The sequence below is a fragment of the Anolis carolinensis genome, chromosome 5 (genome assembly GCF_035594765.1).
Source record: "Anolis carolinensis isolate JA03-04 chromosome 5, rAnoCar3.1.pri, whole genome shotgun sequence".
In the NCBI taxonomy this organism is placed as follows: domain Eukaryota; kingdom Metazoa; phylum Chordata; class Lepidosauria; order Squamata; family Dactyloidae; genus Anolis; species Anolis carolinensis.
This window is the reverse complement of record NC_085845.1, coordinates 86,944,791-86,963,362: the sequence shown is the minus strand read 5'-3', so window position 1 is coordinate 86,963,362 and position 18,572 is coordinate 86,944,791. Positions and strand designations below refer to the sequence as shown.

The 18,572-nt window shown below is 37.5% G+C and overlaps 1 protein-coding gene across 19 annotated transcripts in view; it reads left to right on the top strand.

Annotated features, from left to right (window-relative positions):
* Positions 1 to 18,572, top strand: part of magi2 (membrane associated guanylate kinase, WW and PDZ domain containing 2) — a 929,612-nt gene that overhangs the window by 180,514 nt on the left and 730,526 nt on the right. For all 19 annotated transcript variants that reach the window (XM_062983516.1, XM_062983514.1, XM_062983518.1 and 16 more), the window contains one exon: positions 12,278 to 12,394. In XM_062983516.1, the coding sequence (XP_062839586.1) occupies positions 12,278 to 12,394 (117 nt within the window). The remainder of the gene's footprint in view (positions 1 to 12,277; positions 12,395 to 18,572) is intronic.

Genomic DNA, 18,572 nt, shown 5'->3' with positions numbered 1-18,572 from the left:
CATGCTATATCAAGCCGTGTCCAACTAGTTCAGCATTATGTCTGTGCAGTGGCTAGCAGGAAAACTGTGGGAAGCTCATAGCCTCCTGCTCATGTTTATAAACTAGTGATATTCAGAGACATAGTGGCTCTGGTCAATTAGCTCGAAGATAATAGAGCCATCCTCTCTGGTAATCATTGATATCTTTACCCTCTTGTCATGTCTAATTCTTTTAAAAAACTATCCATGTTGGTGGTTGTCAATAAAAATTGCCATAATGACTTCTATAGTTTAATTACATATGTACTGTGTAAAAGACATTCTAAGATAACATTTTTATCAATCTTGAACAAAACCTGGGTTTTTAAAAAATACCTCACTACTCATTTTAGTTTTATTTCTTTTTTCATTTTAAGAGGTCATAGAATCTTGGAATCATACAACTGGAAGAAAGCACAAGGGCCATCCATTCCAATCCCCTGCCATGCAACAACATACAATCAAAACACAGCTGATAGATGGCCATCTAGACTCTTTTAAAAAACCTCCACAAAAAAAGACTACACTGCATTTTAAGTCAGCATATTCCACTGTCAAACAGCTCTTATTGTCAGAATGTTTTTCCTAATGGTTAGGTGGAATCTCTTTTCCCATAGGTTGACTCTATTGCTCTATATATCTCTATCTTTGGAGCAGCAGAAAACAATCTTGTCCCATCTTCAATATGACAGCCTTTCAAATAGTTAAACATGGCTCATTAATATTATTTCTTGTTCATTGTTCAACTGTAATGTGCTGATAACTTACAACAAAAAGTGAATAATGGACAGGGTTTCTTCTATTCTAAGTATGTAAAATGGCGCATGATGTAGACAGTGCAGATAGAGAGATACGTCTTTTATTCTCTCATTAATTTTATATGTTTGGCTTTATCTAATGTGTTATTGATTTTATATGTTGTTGTATTGCATTTTATGTGTTGTATGGCACCATTGTGTGATTTTGTAAGCCACCCAGAGTCCTCATGGGAGATGGTGACAGGGTATAAATAAAGTTTATTTATTATTTATTAGGAACACTTCCAGACAGCAATTTATTGCAGGCAAAAACGCTGTCCCCATGCCCATCCAAAAAAAAAGGCTTCATCCATTGGTGCCTCCATGCCCTCCCGGTAACTTCTAGGAGGGCATGGGGCCACCGAATCCCCACCCAAAAGCCTTTAAAATACATAGAAACTTAACATGAGCCACTTTGCCCCTCCGACAGGCCTCCAAGCACATAAAAATCATGCGCCAGGAGGTGGGGGGCAAATAATTCCTGCCCCACCTCCTGGTATGTCATTCTTACACGCCAGAAGGCCTGTGGCACCCACTACGTTTCTTCTTATTTTAAGGGTTTAGGGGGAGGGAGTGGGGAGGGGGTAGGTACCCTCATGAAGACCAAAGAAGTGAATTGAGCTGTGGAGACTGAACTCTTGGTAGTCCCATGACTACGTGGGGGTCAGTCCTCACAGAGCCCATACCCCATTAGACCTGGGCCTTTCAGGAAGGCCTGGGTCTAATGGAGTATCTAATTAATTAGAGAAAAAGTAAGGTTTACCTGCTTTGTCCTGAATTAATCCTCTTTTACCTGAGGCATTGTTTGGACACCTCGGGTAAAAGTCCGATGGGGCCCGCACTTTGGGCCCTGTCTAGAAGGGACGTAGACCTTTGGATTGAAGTTAAGTGGTGAAACATTCAAGACTTAAGATTGACGGGGATGTGCTAGAAGTAGGAATGTTTTTAACCTGTAAAAAAACCTGTAAAAGGTTTTTAAATTAACAAAACCACTATGATGTAATTTCAAAAAATGACATTAAAAATCCCATAACAATTGGTAATATCATTAAGTTGTTGAAGACTTTCATGCTGAAATCAATGTATTGCTGTGAGTTTTCCAGGCAGTATGGCCATGTTCCAGAAGCATTTACTCCTGATGTTTCACCCACATCTATGGCAGGCATCCTCAGAGGTTCTGAAGTCTGTTGGAAACTATGCTAGTGAGGTTTATATATCTGTGGAAGGGGGATGGGGGAAAGAACTATTGTCTGCTGGAGGACAGTGTGAATGTTGCAATTAGTTACATCCAGATTGGATTACTGTAATGAACTCTATGTGGCGCTGCCTTTGAAGATGGCCTGGAAATTGCAACTGGTACAAAGTTTGGCAACCAGGCTACTAACTGGAGCTCATCATAGGGAGCGCACAATGCCCCTATTAAAGCAGCTCCACTTGCTGCAAACAGTTTCCAGTTCCAATTCAAAATGTAGGTTATGACCTATAAAGCCTTAAACAGTTCAGGTCCTGCTTATCTTCGACCACATTTCCTGTATGCACCAGCACAGGCTCTAAGATCTGCCGAGGAGGTCCTCCTCTCACTCCCACCATTGTCAGAAGCACAGTTGGTAGGGCCAAGAGAGAGGGTCTTCTCGGTAGTGCCCCCCCACGCGGCTTTGGAACCCACTTCCATGGGAACTTAGACAAGCCCCAACATTGTCCACCTTTTGTAGGGACCTGAAAACTTTGTTGTTTCAGCTTGCTTTTGAGAATGCCTAGTCCCTAGTCACAAATGCCAAGTCCCTTGTTTCCACAAGAATATGCTGCTCTCTTCACTATATTCAATACCCGGCCCTATCAATGCTGCTTGCACTACCCCATGCCCGGCCCTTGTATATCCTGATCATGCCCATTGTACTATGGCTACTGGTTTCACTAAGTATAGTTACACAACTGTTTTATACTCTTATGTTTTATTGAATTTGTGTTTTTAAGTTTTGTTATTTTTAACGATGTTTTTATTTTAACCTATGTTTTTTGCTTTGATTGATTGTTTGTATTTGTGTCCATGGGCAGTTTGTCCCATATGTAAGTCACCCCAAGTCTTATGTGGGAGATGATGGTGGGGTATAAGAATAAAATTATTATTATTATTATTATTATTATTATTATTATTATTATTATTATTATTATATTGCTCTTGAAATACACTGTTTTGGAGGGTCATTTTGAAGAACTCTTTCAACACTAAGTGCATAATCTCATGCCGTTTAATTTCACCCAAGATTCTAACATAACAAGTGAAAGAGAGATTCCATTATATGTACAACTTATGTAGAGAAACGTACCCATTGTTTGCTTTTTCCCATAAACTAAAACCACAAATATTATAACCTTTCCTAATGGACAATTGGCTTCAGCATCTTAATCATTTTGGTTGGCTCTGTTTATGCTCCATAAACAAGAAATATTCTTAAAAGCATTCTACATTTATGTTTTCTCTTTAGGGATGTGCCTGAAGTATGTATGCAGTACAGTTATTTACTTAGACCGAGTGCATCTAATTGCATAATCTTTGGCAGTACAGCTTTAGCATCATAATGGAAATAGCTTTAAAAAACCTTTGCAGGGTTAGAGCTCCCTGAATCCTCCAGCCAGCATGCTTAAAGCAATGCAGAATGGAAGATCCATAGCAAATCATGGGATTCACTGTCACATGTCCTGGGCATATTGCTTCAGTTGCACATTTAAATAATTTACAAATAAGATGTCTTAAATAGAAATATTTTATCTTTATTTCAAGACATTTAGCAAGATGAATTAAGCAGGAAATAACAGTCTTGTTTATCTATTTTTATACAAGCAGTCCCCAAGTTACAAACATCTGACTTACAAACAACTCACAGTTAAGAATGAGAGTGAGACAACAGGAAGCGGGGAAAATCTACCCCTTGGAAGGGAAATTCACTCCTGAAAATGTTATCATGAGGGAAGCTTTCTCACCAATTATTTTCCTCAACAAGCCAGATTTTTCAAAATCCAATTCTCACAGTGACAGAAAATGAGGTGAAATCTTCTGATCAGGGGCACAGACAGTAAAACAAACATCACAGGGGTGTTAACCATTTCCTTTGCTATCCAAAACTTCTGTCTATTTATCTATATCTATCTATGGAATAACATTTACATATGCCCCTATTCTAACTTACATACAAAGTCAACTTAAGAACAATTCTTAAGTCAACTTAAGAACAAACTTAAGAACCTATCTTGTTTATGATTTGGCGACAGCCTGTACTCATGTATAACTCCTTAAACTTTAGTCAAAAATCTACCCAAAACCTAGTTCAGCTTATCTACAGATCAATGTGAGTACTGTACCTTAACACAGCAAAAAAGGAACCATCCCTTTCTTTTAGGAGAGTGATGAAAGGCAGAATGCTGCCTGGGTGGGGAAATGGCAGTGGTGGCCCTTTCAGATATTATTGGTGCTTTTCTCTCTCCATGGAATGAGTCCTGACCTATCCACTGGTCATGACAAAATCTTTAACTTTGGCTCCCAAGCCTTCCCAAAATTATACATGAGGGTGACTTATACATAAACATGGAATCAATGCAGTTTGACACTACTTTAACAGCCATAGTTCAGTGCTATGGAATTCTGAGAGTTGTAGTTTTTGAAGGCCATTAGCTTCTGCTGGAGAGTGTTGGTGCCTCTCTGGGTTCTATAACATTGAATCATGGTAGTTAATCTACAGTGTAGATGCTCCCTAAATTTATAACTTGGGAGTAATAGCATCAGGAATGTAAGGCATGAAAGTACGAGTGGGGGGCGTACGCTTAAAGATCTGGGTATGTTTAGCCTGCAGAAGAAAAAGTTGAGAGGAGACATGATCACTATGTTCAAATATTTGAAAGGATGTCATAAGAAAGAGGAAGCAGGCTTGTCTTCTGCTGCCCTGGAGACTAGGACTCAATTGATTAATGGGTTCAAATTACATGAAAGAAGATTCCACCTGAACATTGGGAAGAACTTACTGACTATAAGAGCTATTAAACAGTGGAACTCTCTGCCTCGGAGTGTGGTGGAAGCTGGATGGCCATATATTGGGAGTGCTTTGATTGTGCTTTTCCTGCATGGCAGGGGGGTTGGACTAGATGGCCCGCATGGTCTCTTCCAGCACTATGATTATATGGTTCTGTGACTCTAGAAGCCATTGATACCTCATAACAATATACCAGATGTCAGTAAAGTAATAAGACAAAGATCAATGAAATCAGTTCAGTGACCTGATAAACAATTTGCAGGTAATAACACATACTAACTGTTCCTAGAGGATCTTGATGTTAATGACCTGTCATCCCTTCCTTCCTTCCATCTTTCCTTTTTCCTTCCCTTTCTTTTTTCACAAATCAAAATATAAAAAAATGTGTGATAATACTGAATATCAGTGTTTTCATGGCATTACATTTCCCTGATGGTGGGATTGCATGCCCTTCTGAGGATCAGGCTATGCTGATGGTATTGCTGGTAGAGTCTCCCATGTCCTTAGCTTTTGCTGAAGGTAGCAGCTATGTGTAGTTTCTATTTTCTAAAATCTGTTTGAAAGCTATGAATAGTGTTGCAAAAGATTTTCACTAATTAAGGCAAAAATAAATATAAGTTAAATATGTTAGATATTTTAAAAATACTCAAAATATCAAAATGGTAGGAAAAAATGGTGATGTTTTATGAAGGCAAACAGCTTCTATAGTGTGTGTTTGCAGACCTTGTTTAAAGTATCCTCTTTTTACCTTTATAAAAATAAATTATGATTAAGAATATTTCAGATTAAATGGAAAGAAATCAAAAAAGATCTAGAAAATTGGAAATACTTAAACCTGTTGCTATTGGGAAGAATAGCAGTGATTAAAATGAATGTACTACTGAAACCATTGTACCTATTTCAAAACCTTCAAAAAATTAGAAATATGAAGATTTTCAAGTACTGGAACAAAGACTTGTCCAATTTTATATGGCAGGGGAAGAAACCCAGAATTAAATTTCTCAATTTGATGGATGAGAAAAAGAGAGGAGGCTTAAGTCTACCAGATTTAAAATTATGCTATGAGGCATGTGGCCTGATATGGATTAACGATTGAATTTCACTAAAAAGAGAAAAAAATACTAACATTGGAAGGATTTGATTTAAGTATTGGCTGTCACTCCTACCTCTGGTATGAGAAAACAAAAATTGAGAAAAACTTTGGAAACCACTTCATAAGATCAGCCCTAATTAAAATTTGGGAAAGATATAAACAAAGATTCTATCTAAAAACCCTGCTTTGGCAAGAAGCAGGGCAGAGGAGGCTCCTAGGATGGATGAAATGGTGTACATATAGAAAAGTGCTGAAAAAACAACAGGGACTGTGTCAACTGAAGAACTAGAAGAGATTAACCATCTATACAAAAACGTGCCTTGGTTTTAATATATACAACTCAACTAATATTACAATAATGCTAAGAAAAAAGGCTTTGCTGATTAAAAAATCCCTTTGGGACAAAGTAATCTCAATGGAAAAGAAAGGGATCACTAGAATTTACAAGAAATTGTTGGATTGTTCCATAGAAACAGAACAGATTAAAGCATCCATGACAAAATGGGCAGCAAACAAAGGCCATCCAATCAAATTAGAAGAGTGAGAACACATGTGGAATCAAAAACTAAAGTTCACCTGTGCACTAGATCTCAAACAGAATTGGTATAAAATGCTTTATAAATAGTATATCACTCCGCATAAACTAGGATCTTTCTACAAAAATATACAGAGTAAATGTTGGAAATGTGGAATGCAAGAAGGCACATTCTACCACATGTGGTGGACATGTGACAAAGCAAAAGATACAGGAAACATCCTAAAAATTATTAAAATTAAGATCCAGTTGAAACCATAACTTTTTTTACTTGGAATTACTGACAGAGATATGGAACTGGACCAACATTCTCTTTAACTATCTGACAACTGCGGCAATAATTGTTTATGTGAGAAATTTGAAAACAGAATTGCCCACAAAACAGCATTGGCTAATCAAAATCATGGAAATCATGGACATGGACAAACTGACACAATTGATATCAAGAGTGCCAGAGAAACCCAAGAGGACAGCCGATCAACAACTATTTAAAGACTATATGAATTCAGAGAGAGAGAGAGATGATAATAATATGAATATTCAAGATGTATCTAGCGAAGACACTCCCATAAAAAAACAAAGAAAAAGAGAAGCACATTAACAATGAAAATAAAAGAGACTGAACACGAAGAGGAAGATTGGAAGACACCAACTCCCTTCCTTCCCCCTTTTTTTCTCTTCCCCTCTTTTTCCTCCCTCCCTCTTTCCATACCCAGCTTCCCTGGAAAACCCTAGCAACACCCCCCCCCCCAAAAAGCAGGAAAACCTGCGACCTACCTTCATGGTTTTGCCTACCCTGTCTTTCCAACTTCTTTTTGATTTTTACCTATATGTACATATTAAAAAACCCTAATAATTAAAAAAAAAGATATATAAACAAATTTATACCTAGACCATCTGCTGAGCTTGTTTTTCATTGTGTTAAACTACAAGTCTGGAATATAATTCCTTGGCCTTTTCAGAATTTTTTCACCATTGTAAGAGATTATTAGAAACTCTCCCCCATTTTCAATTTGAGATTTTTTTTCCGATTTAACTACCTGACCATCTATATATTTAAAAGAGTGATGGAATTCGAGCCCCGAGCAAAACAACAAAAGTAAAGGGCCTCCAACCTCAAAATTTGACAATACAACCCATCATCCACGCCTTAAGGTTGAAACAACACAAACTCACTTCACGGAGCTCCACATGGAGAGAACCCACAAAGCCCCATTGGTAGCCATGCCCGGGAGGGAGGAAAAGAAAAAACATAATGGCCGCCGCCGCAAGAGGAAAGGCAGGCAAAGGGAAAAAGCTGTCCCCTGGGTCCTAGCACCCGCCCATCATCCGAATTATTTCTCTCCATATACTCTCCCTTCTACACTATCCAACCCATTTTAACACTCAATATTTTAAATATATGCTATCAACCATGACAATCAACACTATCTGACTCCTAATATTTTAACAAGCTTAAAATCACAACACCAAATAAAAAACAACACTCTTAAAACACAGGAATGCCAGACACTAAACAATCACGGCCAGCTATGACCTCCCACCATCTGCCATGCAGGACACAATCCAAGCACTCCCAACAGATGGCCACCCAGCCTCTCAATAATAATAATAATAACAACAACAACATCATCATCATACAATCCTAACGTTTCTAATATACCCATGATAACGTACTCTATACCCATTCAAAACACCAACATCTCTTATACAACTCTAATATACCGATGATAACGTACTCTATCCCCATTCACAACACCTACAACATCTCTTATACAACTCTAATATACCGATGATAACGTACTCTATACTCATTCACAACACCTACAATATCTCTTATACAACTCTAATATACCGATGATAACGTACTCTATCCCCATTCACAACACCTACAACATCTCTTATACAACTCTAATATACCGATGATAACGTACTCTATCCCCATTCACAACACCTACAACATCTCTTATACAACTCTAATATACCGATGATAACGTACTCTATCCCCATTCACAACACCTACAACATCTCTTATACAACTCTAATATACCGATGATAACGTACTCTATCCCCATTCACAACACCTACAACATCTCTTATACAACTCTAATATACCGATGATAACGTACTCTATCCCCATTCACAACACCTACAACATCTCTTATACAACTCTCATATACCGATGATAACGTACTCTATCCCCATTCACAACACCTACAACATCTCTTATACAACTCTCATATACCGATGATAACGTACTCTTTCCCCATTCACAACACCTACAACATCTCTTATACAACTCTAATATACCGATGATAACGTACTCTATCCCCATTCACAACACCTACAACATCTCTTATACAACTCTAATATACCGATGATAACGTACTCTATACCCATTCACAACACCTACAACATCTCTTATACACCATTCATACTTACCTCCAACAGACAAAAACACCCAATAATCACAAATATTGTATATTCGCAACCTTTAGGAAATAATATCCCCTAATGTGGGTTATGGGTTATGGTTATGGGACCAGGCATTTGAGCATGAGTAGCAGCAAAAATGAGATAAGAATATATGACCTACTGACAGACCCCACATGAACATGGAAAGCGCCTTAAATGTATATTTAAATGTATAATTATGTATATTTTAATGGCTATTCTTAATTTTATTGTAATTTTTTAATCTTGATGGATTTTTAAATTTGATGAAAACTGTTTTTAATGTGTATGGTTATACTGTAAGCCGCCCTGAGTCCCCTGATGGGTGAGAAGGGCGGGGTAGAAGTGATGTAATAAATAAATAAATAAATAATGACGCAGCGTCTTCAACCGCTAACCTACTCAACTTCTCCAATGAAATGTCACACGTTTGAATTCGAAAAACGGAGTCAACCCCCACTATTACCCCACCTTCTCCCAACCCAACACTTCCAAAACATCCAAATATCACTACATCCAATATCATCCAAATAAACAACCAAATATCAGTAGTCCTCTGACACAAAACTAACAGCGCTCCATACAGTCATACCACCCACATGACCTCCAAGGACTCTACAAACAATGCCACCTCTTCGACTTACAAATACACATGATCACCAACCCACACACTCACACACGACTGGACTTAATATCAGGAAAAAACCTTTACCCTTTACCTTAACTACCTCCAATTCCTCAATACTTTATTTCCCATACCACCAAACTTTGCCACAGCAACGCGTGGCCGGGCACAGCTAGTTTTTTCCATAAAATCCTAAAGTGCTGTTTTGTGTCACTGAGTTTTTCAAAGCTCTGTCAAATTATATAAAACCTTGTGACAGTTGGGCATTTTCTTGACACAGTGTCTCAATGTGTCAAGAAATCCTTTCTCGTCAAGGACTAGAAATCAAAAAATATTCTGATATAAGTAATTCAGAATGATCTTCACTAAAATTTTATGTGCTAACAGAATGATTTTTGCTCTCCTTAAGGTGGCATTTGGTTGTCAGCGGAACTGACTATTCAAAATTACTAATCAGTTTACTAATTAATTACTAATGAGTCCCCTCGGGGAGAAAGGCAGGGTAAAAGTGATGTAAATAAATAAATAAATAAATATTTAGCAGTGTAAAAATCCAAAACTACAAGAGAATTTTTAATCACCATTGATGTCTGTACCTATTCTTAAAGATGGCTGGTGTGTCCTTCTCTTATAATTATCAGAAACATATCTAAACCCTACTCAAGCTTTAAAAATAGGGTTAGGATGAGGTGATTAAAAAGTGATGGCCTGCTTGCTTGTGCTTCCTGTCTCATCATAGGAAGAATAACAATTCAAGAAGATAATCCTGATTCATAACCCTAAGAAATCAGGATTTCCAGTTATGTAGAAAGTCTGTAGGCGTAAAGAGTTGACCTCCTCTTCAGCCTATTTGTCTCTATCTATAAAAATGCTGAAGGGCCTCAGAGTTCCCTTAATATTCTCGCATTTCCATGTCAACCCAGTGAAGTGGTTGGCTCCCATGTCAGTGCAGATTTTAATCTAAGCTGCAAAGGAGCTCTCCATGATATCTATCCAAAATAGACCAGTACTTTGGCTTGCTCTCTGAAATTTAGTCAAAATCTAGAGTGGATTGAGTCCTTTGCCTACATGAGATCTACCAGTGTGTTAACCCTGCTCTTGGATTGTTAGTAGTTAACAATCAAGTCCAAGCTTCTTGACCCTTATCATGTGTTACATGAGGTATGTCTGTACATAGTAAGATAATTCTTTATTCTTCGATAAAGGTCATATACTAGTGGTGCACCTCTTCCACTAGATAGGAAAATAAATGTCAACTGGTGCTTAGATATATTTCTTCTCCCTTATTCTGTTACTTCTCTGACCTTCATTCTGCAGCTTATCCTGAAGCTTGCATGATATTTACTATAATATTTAAATTACATCACTTAAAGATTGAATAATGCATAGAATAGGAAAGCAGCACAATTACTTTCCCCCTTCTTTGTAGTTAGGAAAACAGAATTTTAAACTCCCCAGTGTTGCATGTGACATGTCTTCCTGTGTCCTTTCCAAAAGCTGAATTACTGCAGCTTCCCATTCCACACTGCATATAGGTAGCATTTGTCAATGTCAGTAGGCATCTACATCACTGTGCATATTCAGAAGAGGGAGAGGGACAAAGAGCTGCAGGACTTCTGTTCTTTTCTGCCAATCAGGAAGAACACTAATTGCAATCATTACCAGAACATTTATTCCTGCAGTTTGTCTCCAGGGCTAATTTTTCTGAAAACATGCAATTAATGATCAGTCATAAAAGCTGTCATAAAGTTAGGGATTAAGAACATGGTACCCCCCCCCCCCCCCGCCAAAAAAAAACAACAACAACAACAGAAAAATGATTTGGGTATTTATGGAGATTCTTCCAATAAGTCTCATCTGTGGTAAAGGTGCTGAGATGAAGGAAAAAGCTTTCTTTATTTTCATTGCATTCTATATGAAGATTTTTTTTAAAGCTGTTAATGTACTTTCTGAAACATATTGAATGTTACATTGCAATTTCATTTCTATCTACTAAATTCAGCCTGAATCAATGGACCTTATTCAACTAGCTCTCATTGATTCAATATGTTGTTTTAGTTGAGACTAGCAGTTAGATGTAGCCCTAAATTAAAGATTCAACACATCTTGAAAATTACAGTCCAAAGTGGGTTTATCGCTTCGCTTTGTTGCTTTTGTTGTTGTGTGCCTTCAAGTTGTTTTTTAACTAATGGCAACCCTAAAGTGACCCTATTGCAGGGTTTTCAGAGATTAAGCGTGTGTAACCTGTCCAAGGTCACTCAATAAATTTTCATGGCTGAGTGGGGATTTGATTTTCAACTAAGACATTTTCCTCCCTTTGCTATTAAAACAAGAAACTGAACGTAGACCTTTTGGTTCATGTTCAAGTCTCCTTTTGTAAACACATTTCATATAAGTGGGCTTTCATTGTTCAATGAAATGGGAATGCAGGGCTGTGTACTGTGTGGCTGTGTGCTTCGTCACCCTTGCTCCCACTTCAAGCCATTGATCTGCATAATTGCTAGTTCTCTAAGAGAGCAAACCTTTATATCTGTGGCCCAGTTTTGTTTTTCTTTTATTCGGATTGGAAATGTGTCTTTTATTATGGCACAGAAGAAAAGGACAGAGCTTGAAAGTGACTAATTGATTCTATAAAAAACTATGATGTAATGAGAAAAGAAATGGAATAATCGGTCCCTTTTCCTTTCCTTCTTTTAAATTAATCAGTTGGTGCTTTGTTATCTTTACCAGGTGGCATTGTGGATAAGGATCTTCGTCACTACCTCAATTTACGGTTCCAGAAGGGCTCAGTGGACCACGAGCTCCAGCAGATCATCCGAGACAACCTCTACCTCCGAACAGTGCCATGTAAGTTTACAATGGCATTTTAAATTACAGATTCTTATGGATATGATGGATAATTGAGGTAACAAAATGTACAACTATCACTTTTCCAGAATATTTGGGACCAGAAGTGTTTTCAATTTTGCAATTTTGGGGACCGGAAGGAACTTGGGATATTTTCATATACAAAGTGAGAGTTATCTTGGGGATTGGACCCAGCCTAAGACACAAAATTAATTATTGTTTCATGTACATCTTATAAAAATCGCCCAGTGTTTTCAATACTTGTATGCATAAAACAAAGTTTGTGTGCATTTAATCATAATTTCATGTGGACAATTTTGGATTTGAAAATATTTCAGATTTCTTTATAAGGGATACCCAACTTGTAGTAATAGAATTGTTTGTATACAATAGTGCATCCGTCTAGACAGGTTAGAAACATCTGTTTCTTTTTGCATGGAGATCTTGGAATAATATAATTTGTGGGCCTGTGCTGATGTTGAACTTTGTATTCAAGCTGTAGTTGTGGTTAAGAGAGGATTACAACAGTGGCTTTATTCTGTGGCAGTAAACAAAAATGGAACTAATATTGTTTGTGGTTCTTAATTGTTAGAAGAGCCAACTACACAGAACTTTATTGGTCATGCTGAGAACCAGAGCAAGATCTTTTAGTCTTTAGAAAATGTTGGAACTAAAAGAAGGGATAAACATTATTTGTGTGTGTATATATATATCTCTGTGTGTGTTATGTTGGTTTCAATTTCAACATGATTTGCTATTTAGGTAGTTGTACATAGTTTTGTAAATCTATGTTAATTCAAGATGGAAAGAGGCTTAAAGCACTAACAGGTGTTAACCACCAAGCATTATTTGTATTGTTTGTATTCCAATATCTAGCACCAGACTGGAGTTATATGATTAGTGATGATAAAAAAAAAAGATCACTCTTGGTAATTTCATAAGTTCAGACTATAAATAAGTTCTTTATCCTGGTTGATGTTTTTACAGTAGAGTGAGATAAGTACAACATTGTTTATATGTGCAGTACAATATCAATTGGTGGCACAGCAAATTAAACCACTAAGCTCCAGAACTTGCTGACCGGAAGGTTAGCAGTTTGAATCCACAGGATGGGGTGAGCTCACATTGTTAGCACCAGCTTCTGCCAACCTAGCAGTTCGAAAATGCAAATATAAGTAGAACAATAGGTACTACTTCGGTGGAATGTAACAGTGCTCCATGCAGTCATGTTGGCCACATTGTTGCAGCCTGGCAAGAAGCATCAGATGTGATTTCTGAGTGCTCAGAGGATGAGGAAGAGGATTATGGGTTGCAACTTGTAATTTCTGAGAAATCTGTGGAAGATAGTAGGGACCTGGAGAGAGATGTTTTGGAATCTCCAGGCTGTTCCCAGGCAATGTGAGAAAGTAATATCAATTCCCGTGAGAATAGGCCAGAGTGGCCTTCGGAGAAGAATGTGGGAGACAAAGGTTTTTCCAGTTGCTTGGAGATTAGGAGACAGAATGTAAAACAAAGACAATCTTCTTTTTCTCAGGGGCTTAGAAATAATCAGAGGAAAAGCAGGTGTGTGTGAAGTGATGTCATGGGGGAGTGATTGAGACCTTTTAAATCGTTTCTGGATTCTCAGGCCTTTAGTGGGAACAACGTTGTAAAAAGGGGAAACAGCTCCTGGTTTCTAAGTTCCTGGTTCCTGAAATTCAAGATCTTTGGTTTGATTCCTGTTTATGCTTCATGTTCTTGGAGGCCTTGCCTTTCTTGTGTTCCTGGTTTCATGTTTATGGATATAACTTTTGAACAATACCCTGCTTAAGAATTCTTTTGCTTTGTGTTAACTCAGATCTCTGTGGATTGCTTTTTGATGTCTTGGTTAAAAAGCTGATGAACTCTTGATCTCGTTGGGAATTACTTTTTGTACTTTTGCCTTTTTTATTGCTTTTCCCTTTTATACTTATGTATTAATAAACTTTTACTTATTGGATTATTTGAACATTGTGTAGTATTCGATGAAAAGGTGTTCCAGGGCTACAGTGCAACACACATGGCCTAGGAGGTGTCTACGGACAACACCGACTTTTTGGCTTAGAAATGGAGATAGCCACTACCCTCCAGAGTCAGACTCGAGTAGACTTAATGTCAAGGGAAAACCTTTACCTTTACAGTATCAATGCACTTCCATTAATTTAACTTTTTCAATGTCATGAAATGAGAACAAAAGCACTTAAAATGCTTTTAGGGTTGGCTTCAAAAGTTTTGTGCCTTATCTTCTGGCAATTAGAAAATGTTGAATGATGAGCATTATTGTATTTTGGAATTATTTTTTGTGAGCTAGATTTGCTTTAAGTGTGAAAAAATCCAAAAGAAATAAGATGCAGGAAGCAGGGAAATATAACAAAATTTGGATGCTGTGCTTTGTCAGGACCCGTGCTTTGAGGTTCACCAACGGTAGGAAGGGGGGCATCCTGTTATGGAGGATTGACATCCTGGTGACTCCCTAGGTTGTCCTGTTGCTCTCTTTCTCTGGGAAGATAGCAAACATGAAAAGGGAATCCTTTCATTCAGTTTGCTCTTTGTTTCTATTTTGGGAGGAAGGCAAATTAAACAGTTGCCAGTGATATAGCATTTACCTTCCCACTGCCCTCCTCTCGATCTTTGCTACTTTTATGTTCAGTATGCTTTGCTATGTTGTGCATGTCAGTTGCAAAATGTAAAGTCTGGAAAGGAATGTCTTCTGCTGGTGACCACATATGGTGTTTGAATTTGGGTTTTGTTTATATTGAGTTTTGCCTTTTTTACCTTTTTCACAGCAAGCACAGTGATGTTGTCATTCTTTGCTCACATATTGGTCTGAACTTGTTAGTAAGCAGGTATGTCTGTGGAAAAACTCTGAACTAGAGAGTGGCTTTCATATCGCACTCTCCAGTCCTTGCCCCAGATACTTCTACAGCAGACCAGCTTGAGAAGGCTATGCTGTTAATAACCTTAAATGCTATTAAAATGTATTGTAAATTCTATGAATTGTAAAACATTCCCTGTTTATCATGGGTCTGCCTTAGAACTTCTTCTTTCTGACATTTTCTGAACTTTACTATGACACAAAATGGTGGCGGGGGGGGGGGGGGGGGGGAAGAGAAAAATGTCGTAATGGTTCATGAACCACAGATAGTTTGTCAATGTTCAGCAGTATCAGAGTATTGATTTTGGATACATGTACAGTCGGCCCTCCATTCTGCATCCATGGATTCAATTTGAATTACCAACCCTTGTTGTAGAGAAACTTTTCTGATTTTTTAAAAAATTAAGACCACTGATTTTTAAGCGAGCTCCTCTAACAGATGATCCTTGAATTAAGTTGAAGTGTATTAGAATATTTGAAGTAATGTTAGAACTACTGAGATAGGCTAGGAGTATGATCATGCCATAGGTTTTTTTTTCCTGATAAAGGAAGTCTGACAAAGACTAGAACATCCATCACAAGAGATTTCAATTACTATGACAGTGACATTAACAAAAATACTGAACTATCTAAGGGCATGCATTCAGAAATTATGTTCTTTCTCCTCTGCTTATCAAGATGTTAAAGAAGTGAATGCTTCAAAGAACCATTAGGATTTCTTGAAACATTTATAGGTTTATGAGAAATGGAAGACAGTGCCCTGTAACTGGCCATGTATATACATCATGTCTTGATTTTCAGAAATCCTCATCAGTTTCCCCAGAATAATCCACCCCTTCCACCCTGATCATGAGTGATGCTAAATATACTTCTTCACTGCATATCAATTTCATAGGTGACAAAATTGTATACATACCCTCCAACTGTCTCAGTTTGCCAGCCAAAGTCCTGATTAATCCTCTTTATCTGCTTTAAAAATGTTTTGGGTTTTTTCTCCTCTTCCCATTTTCCTCCTTTGCCCTCAGCTTTCTTTGTTTGGTACAACTGAATTTAAAATGCAAAGGTAATTTTGCATAGGAGAGGAGAGTGCTATTGCTGTTGCTGTTGAAGTTATTATTTTCTATCTTGATTTTTTCCCAGTTTGGGACTCAAAACAGCTTATGACATTAAAAATTCATTGTTAAAAATGCACAGGATACAAAACGTAAAACAAGGTTAAACAATCAAAATATTAAAAACCAGATTACAACATATAACAACAGAGAGACATCCCCTCTCATACAATAATTAGTAAGAGCCAGGATCAAATACATTGTTTAGGTGAGATGAGCCTTATACAGTCACTCAGCAAATGCCTGTTGAAACAGGATAGTCTTCACTTATCTGTAAAAAGAAATCTTATGCTTTCCAATAGGTTCGGGCAAAAGCAAATTGCTGCATCTGTTGTCATTTTTACCACAAGGATGTTGTTTGACCACATATGTCCTGGTTTTCCTCCGTGAAATGTTGGAAGGCATGGATATATGATATGCAAAAGCAGCAAATATAAAACGATTAATGTAGTCTTAGCCAAATTGTCTCAATGTAGCTGAGTGTTAACCTGTCTGGATTAGTTACTAACTATGGACCCTATAAACTGCATGTATCTTATAGACAGGTTTGCAAGCATGGAAAAGTCTACATGTAAAAACACAAGAGCATATGGGAGGGAAGTCCTGCACCCATTTCTGTGCTATTTCTTGGTTTACTTCACTGTCCCCTATTGCATTTTTGCAGGACAGGTCAGAAATGTATTAATTTTCCAGACTGAGTAGGGTAACATGATGAGAGTGTGTTGTTACTTCTGTTCCTACTTGCTCAAAAAACAAGTATCCTTTCTTCCTTTTCCATATTAAACAGGGTAAGCAAGTGTTTAAGTTACACATGTGCAGAACTTAAGTGGAGTTTTTCACAAAATATAAACCTTTTCACACAATTTTCTGTATTCTGAGCAGAATAATTTCCCCAGACATTGGGATGTACTGATGCAAGGTCACTACAGAAGCAATGTGGACAGGCAAAATGCAATTTCTTCCCCAGAAGATCTATTCAATATTTAAGGAAAGCCTCTTTTGATGCCACATGCATTTATAATGCAGTGTCATCCTTCACAATAGTTAGGTATTACTTAGTAGTTGAGAGAAAATTGTAGTTTAAGTCTAAGTTTGTATCTTCCTGAACATGTTTAGTAATTCACACTGTGACTATTAGGTGCAGGTAACAAGGGTTTATAAGAAACCTTGATGAGGAAGTTAATGTTATTGATTTCTTGAAGTTCAAAGCAAAGACTATAAGGCCGGTTACACAACATTTTGATAAGGCTCCTGCTTCTGACAAAGCTGAGAAACATTGGCGAGAATAGCAGACAAATAAGTTATTAAGCTGAGTAAATAGCAAAGTACAACCGCATTCAAGAATTAATTGTGTTCATTTTAAGATATAGAACTTTAAGTAATATAACGGTTCGGGTCCAGCCTATCTTTGTAGTCGCAATTTCTACTACGAACCCTGCGCAAATTTTAAGACTTGCGGTGGAGCCCTTCTCTCACTCCTGCCGTCATCCCAAACAGTTGGTAGGGACGAGGGAGAGGTCTTTCTCAGTGGTGGCTGCCTGGCTCTGGAACTCCATCCTGAGATAAATTAAATTAGCTCCTACCTTGGCCACATTCCGAAAAGACCTGAAAACCTGTTTATTTCCATGTTTTTGACTAATTCGGCACAATTTGACAGAGTCATTTTACCCCCACCTATACCCAGCCACTGCACTTTATTACTGACCCATCTTATTAGTATCCTTGCAATATATTTCACATGTATTACTTATTGCCTTGCCTCCCATTTTTGAACACTCCCATTGTGCCTGGCTATTGGTTATTGGTTGTTGTTGAATTTATGCTTTTATGATTTTTATATGTCTTATGTATTAATTCATTGTAATTGAATGTATCTTATGTTGTTGTATTTTATTGTTGCATTACTGGGCTTGGTCCCCATGTAAGCCTCCCCGAGTCCCTTCGGGAGATGGAGCAGGATATAAGAATAAAGTTATTATAGATTTTGACATGCAGTGGCCAGAGATGAGTGTAATTGAAATTGGGTGCTCTTACTGGGTAATATATGGTAGTAAAGAACAAAATGGCTCTAACTTTGAATCAAGATATCTGCACAAGAAGGGGGTTCATTTTAAAAGTGGCTTATGCAGTTTGAAAAGAGGTTTCATTTGTTTATGCATTCATTTGTTCATTT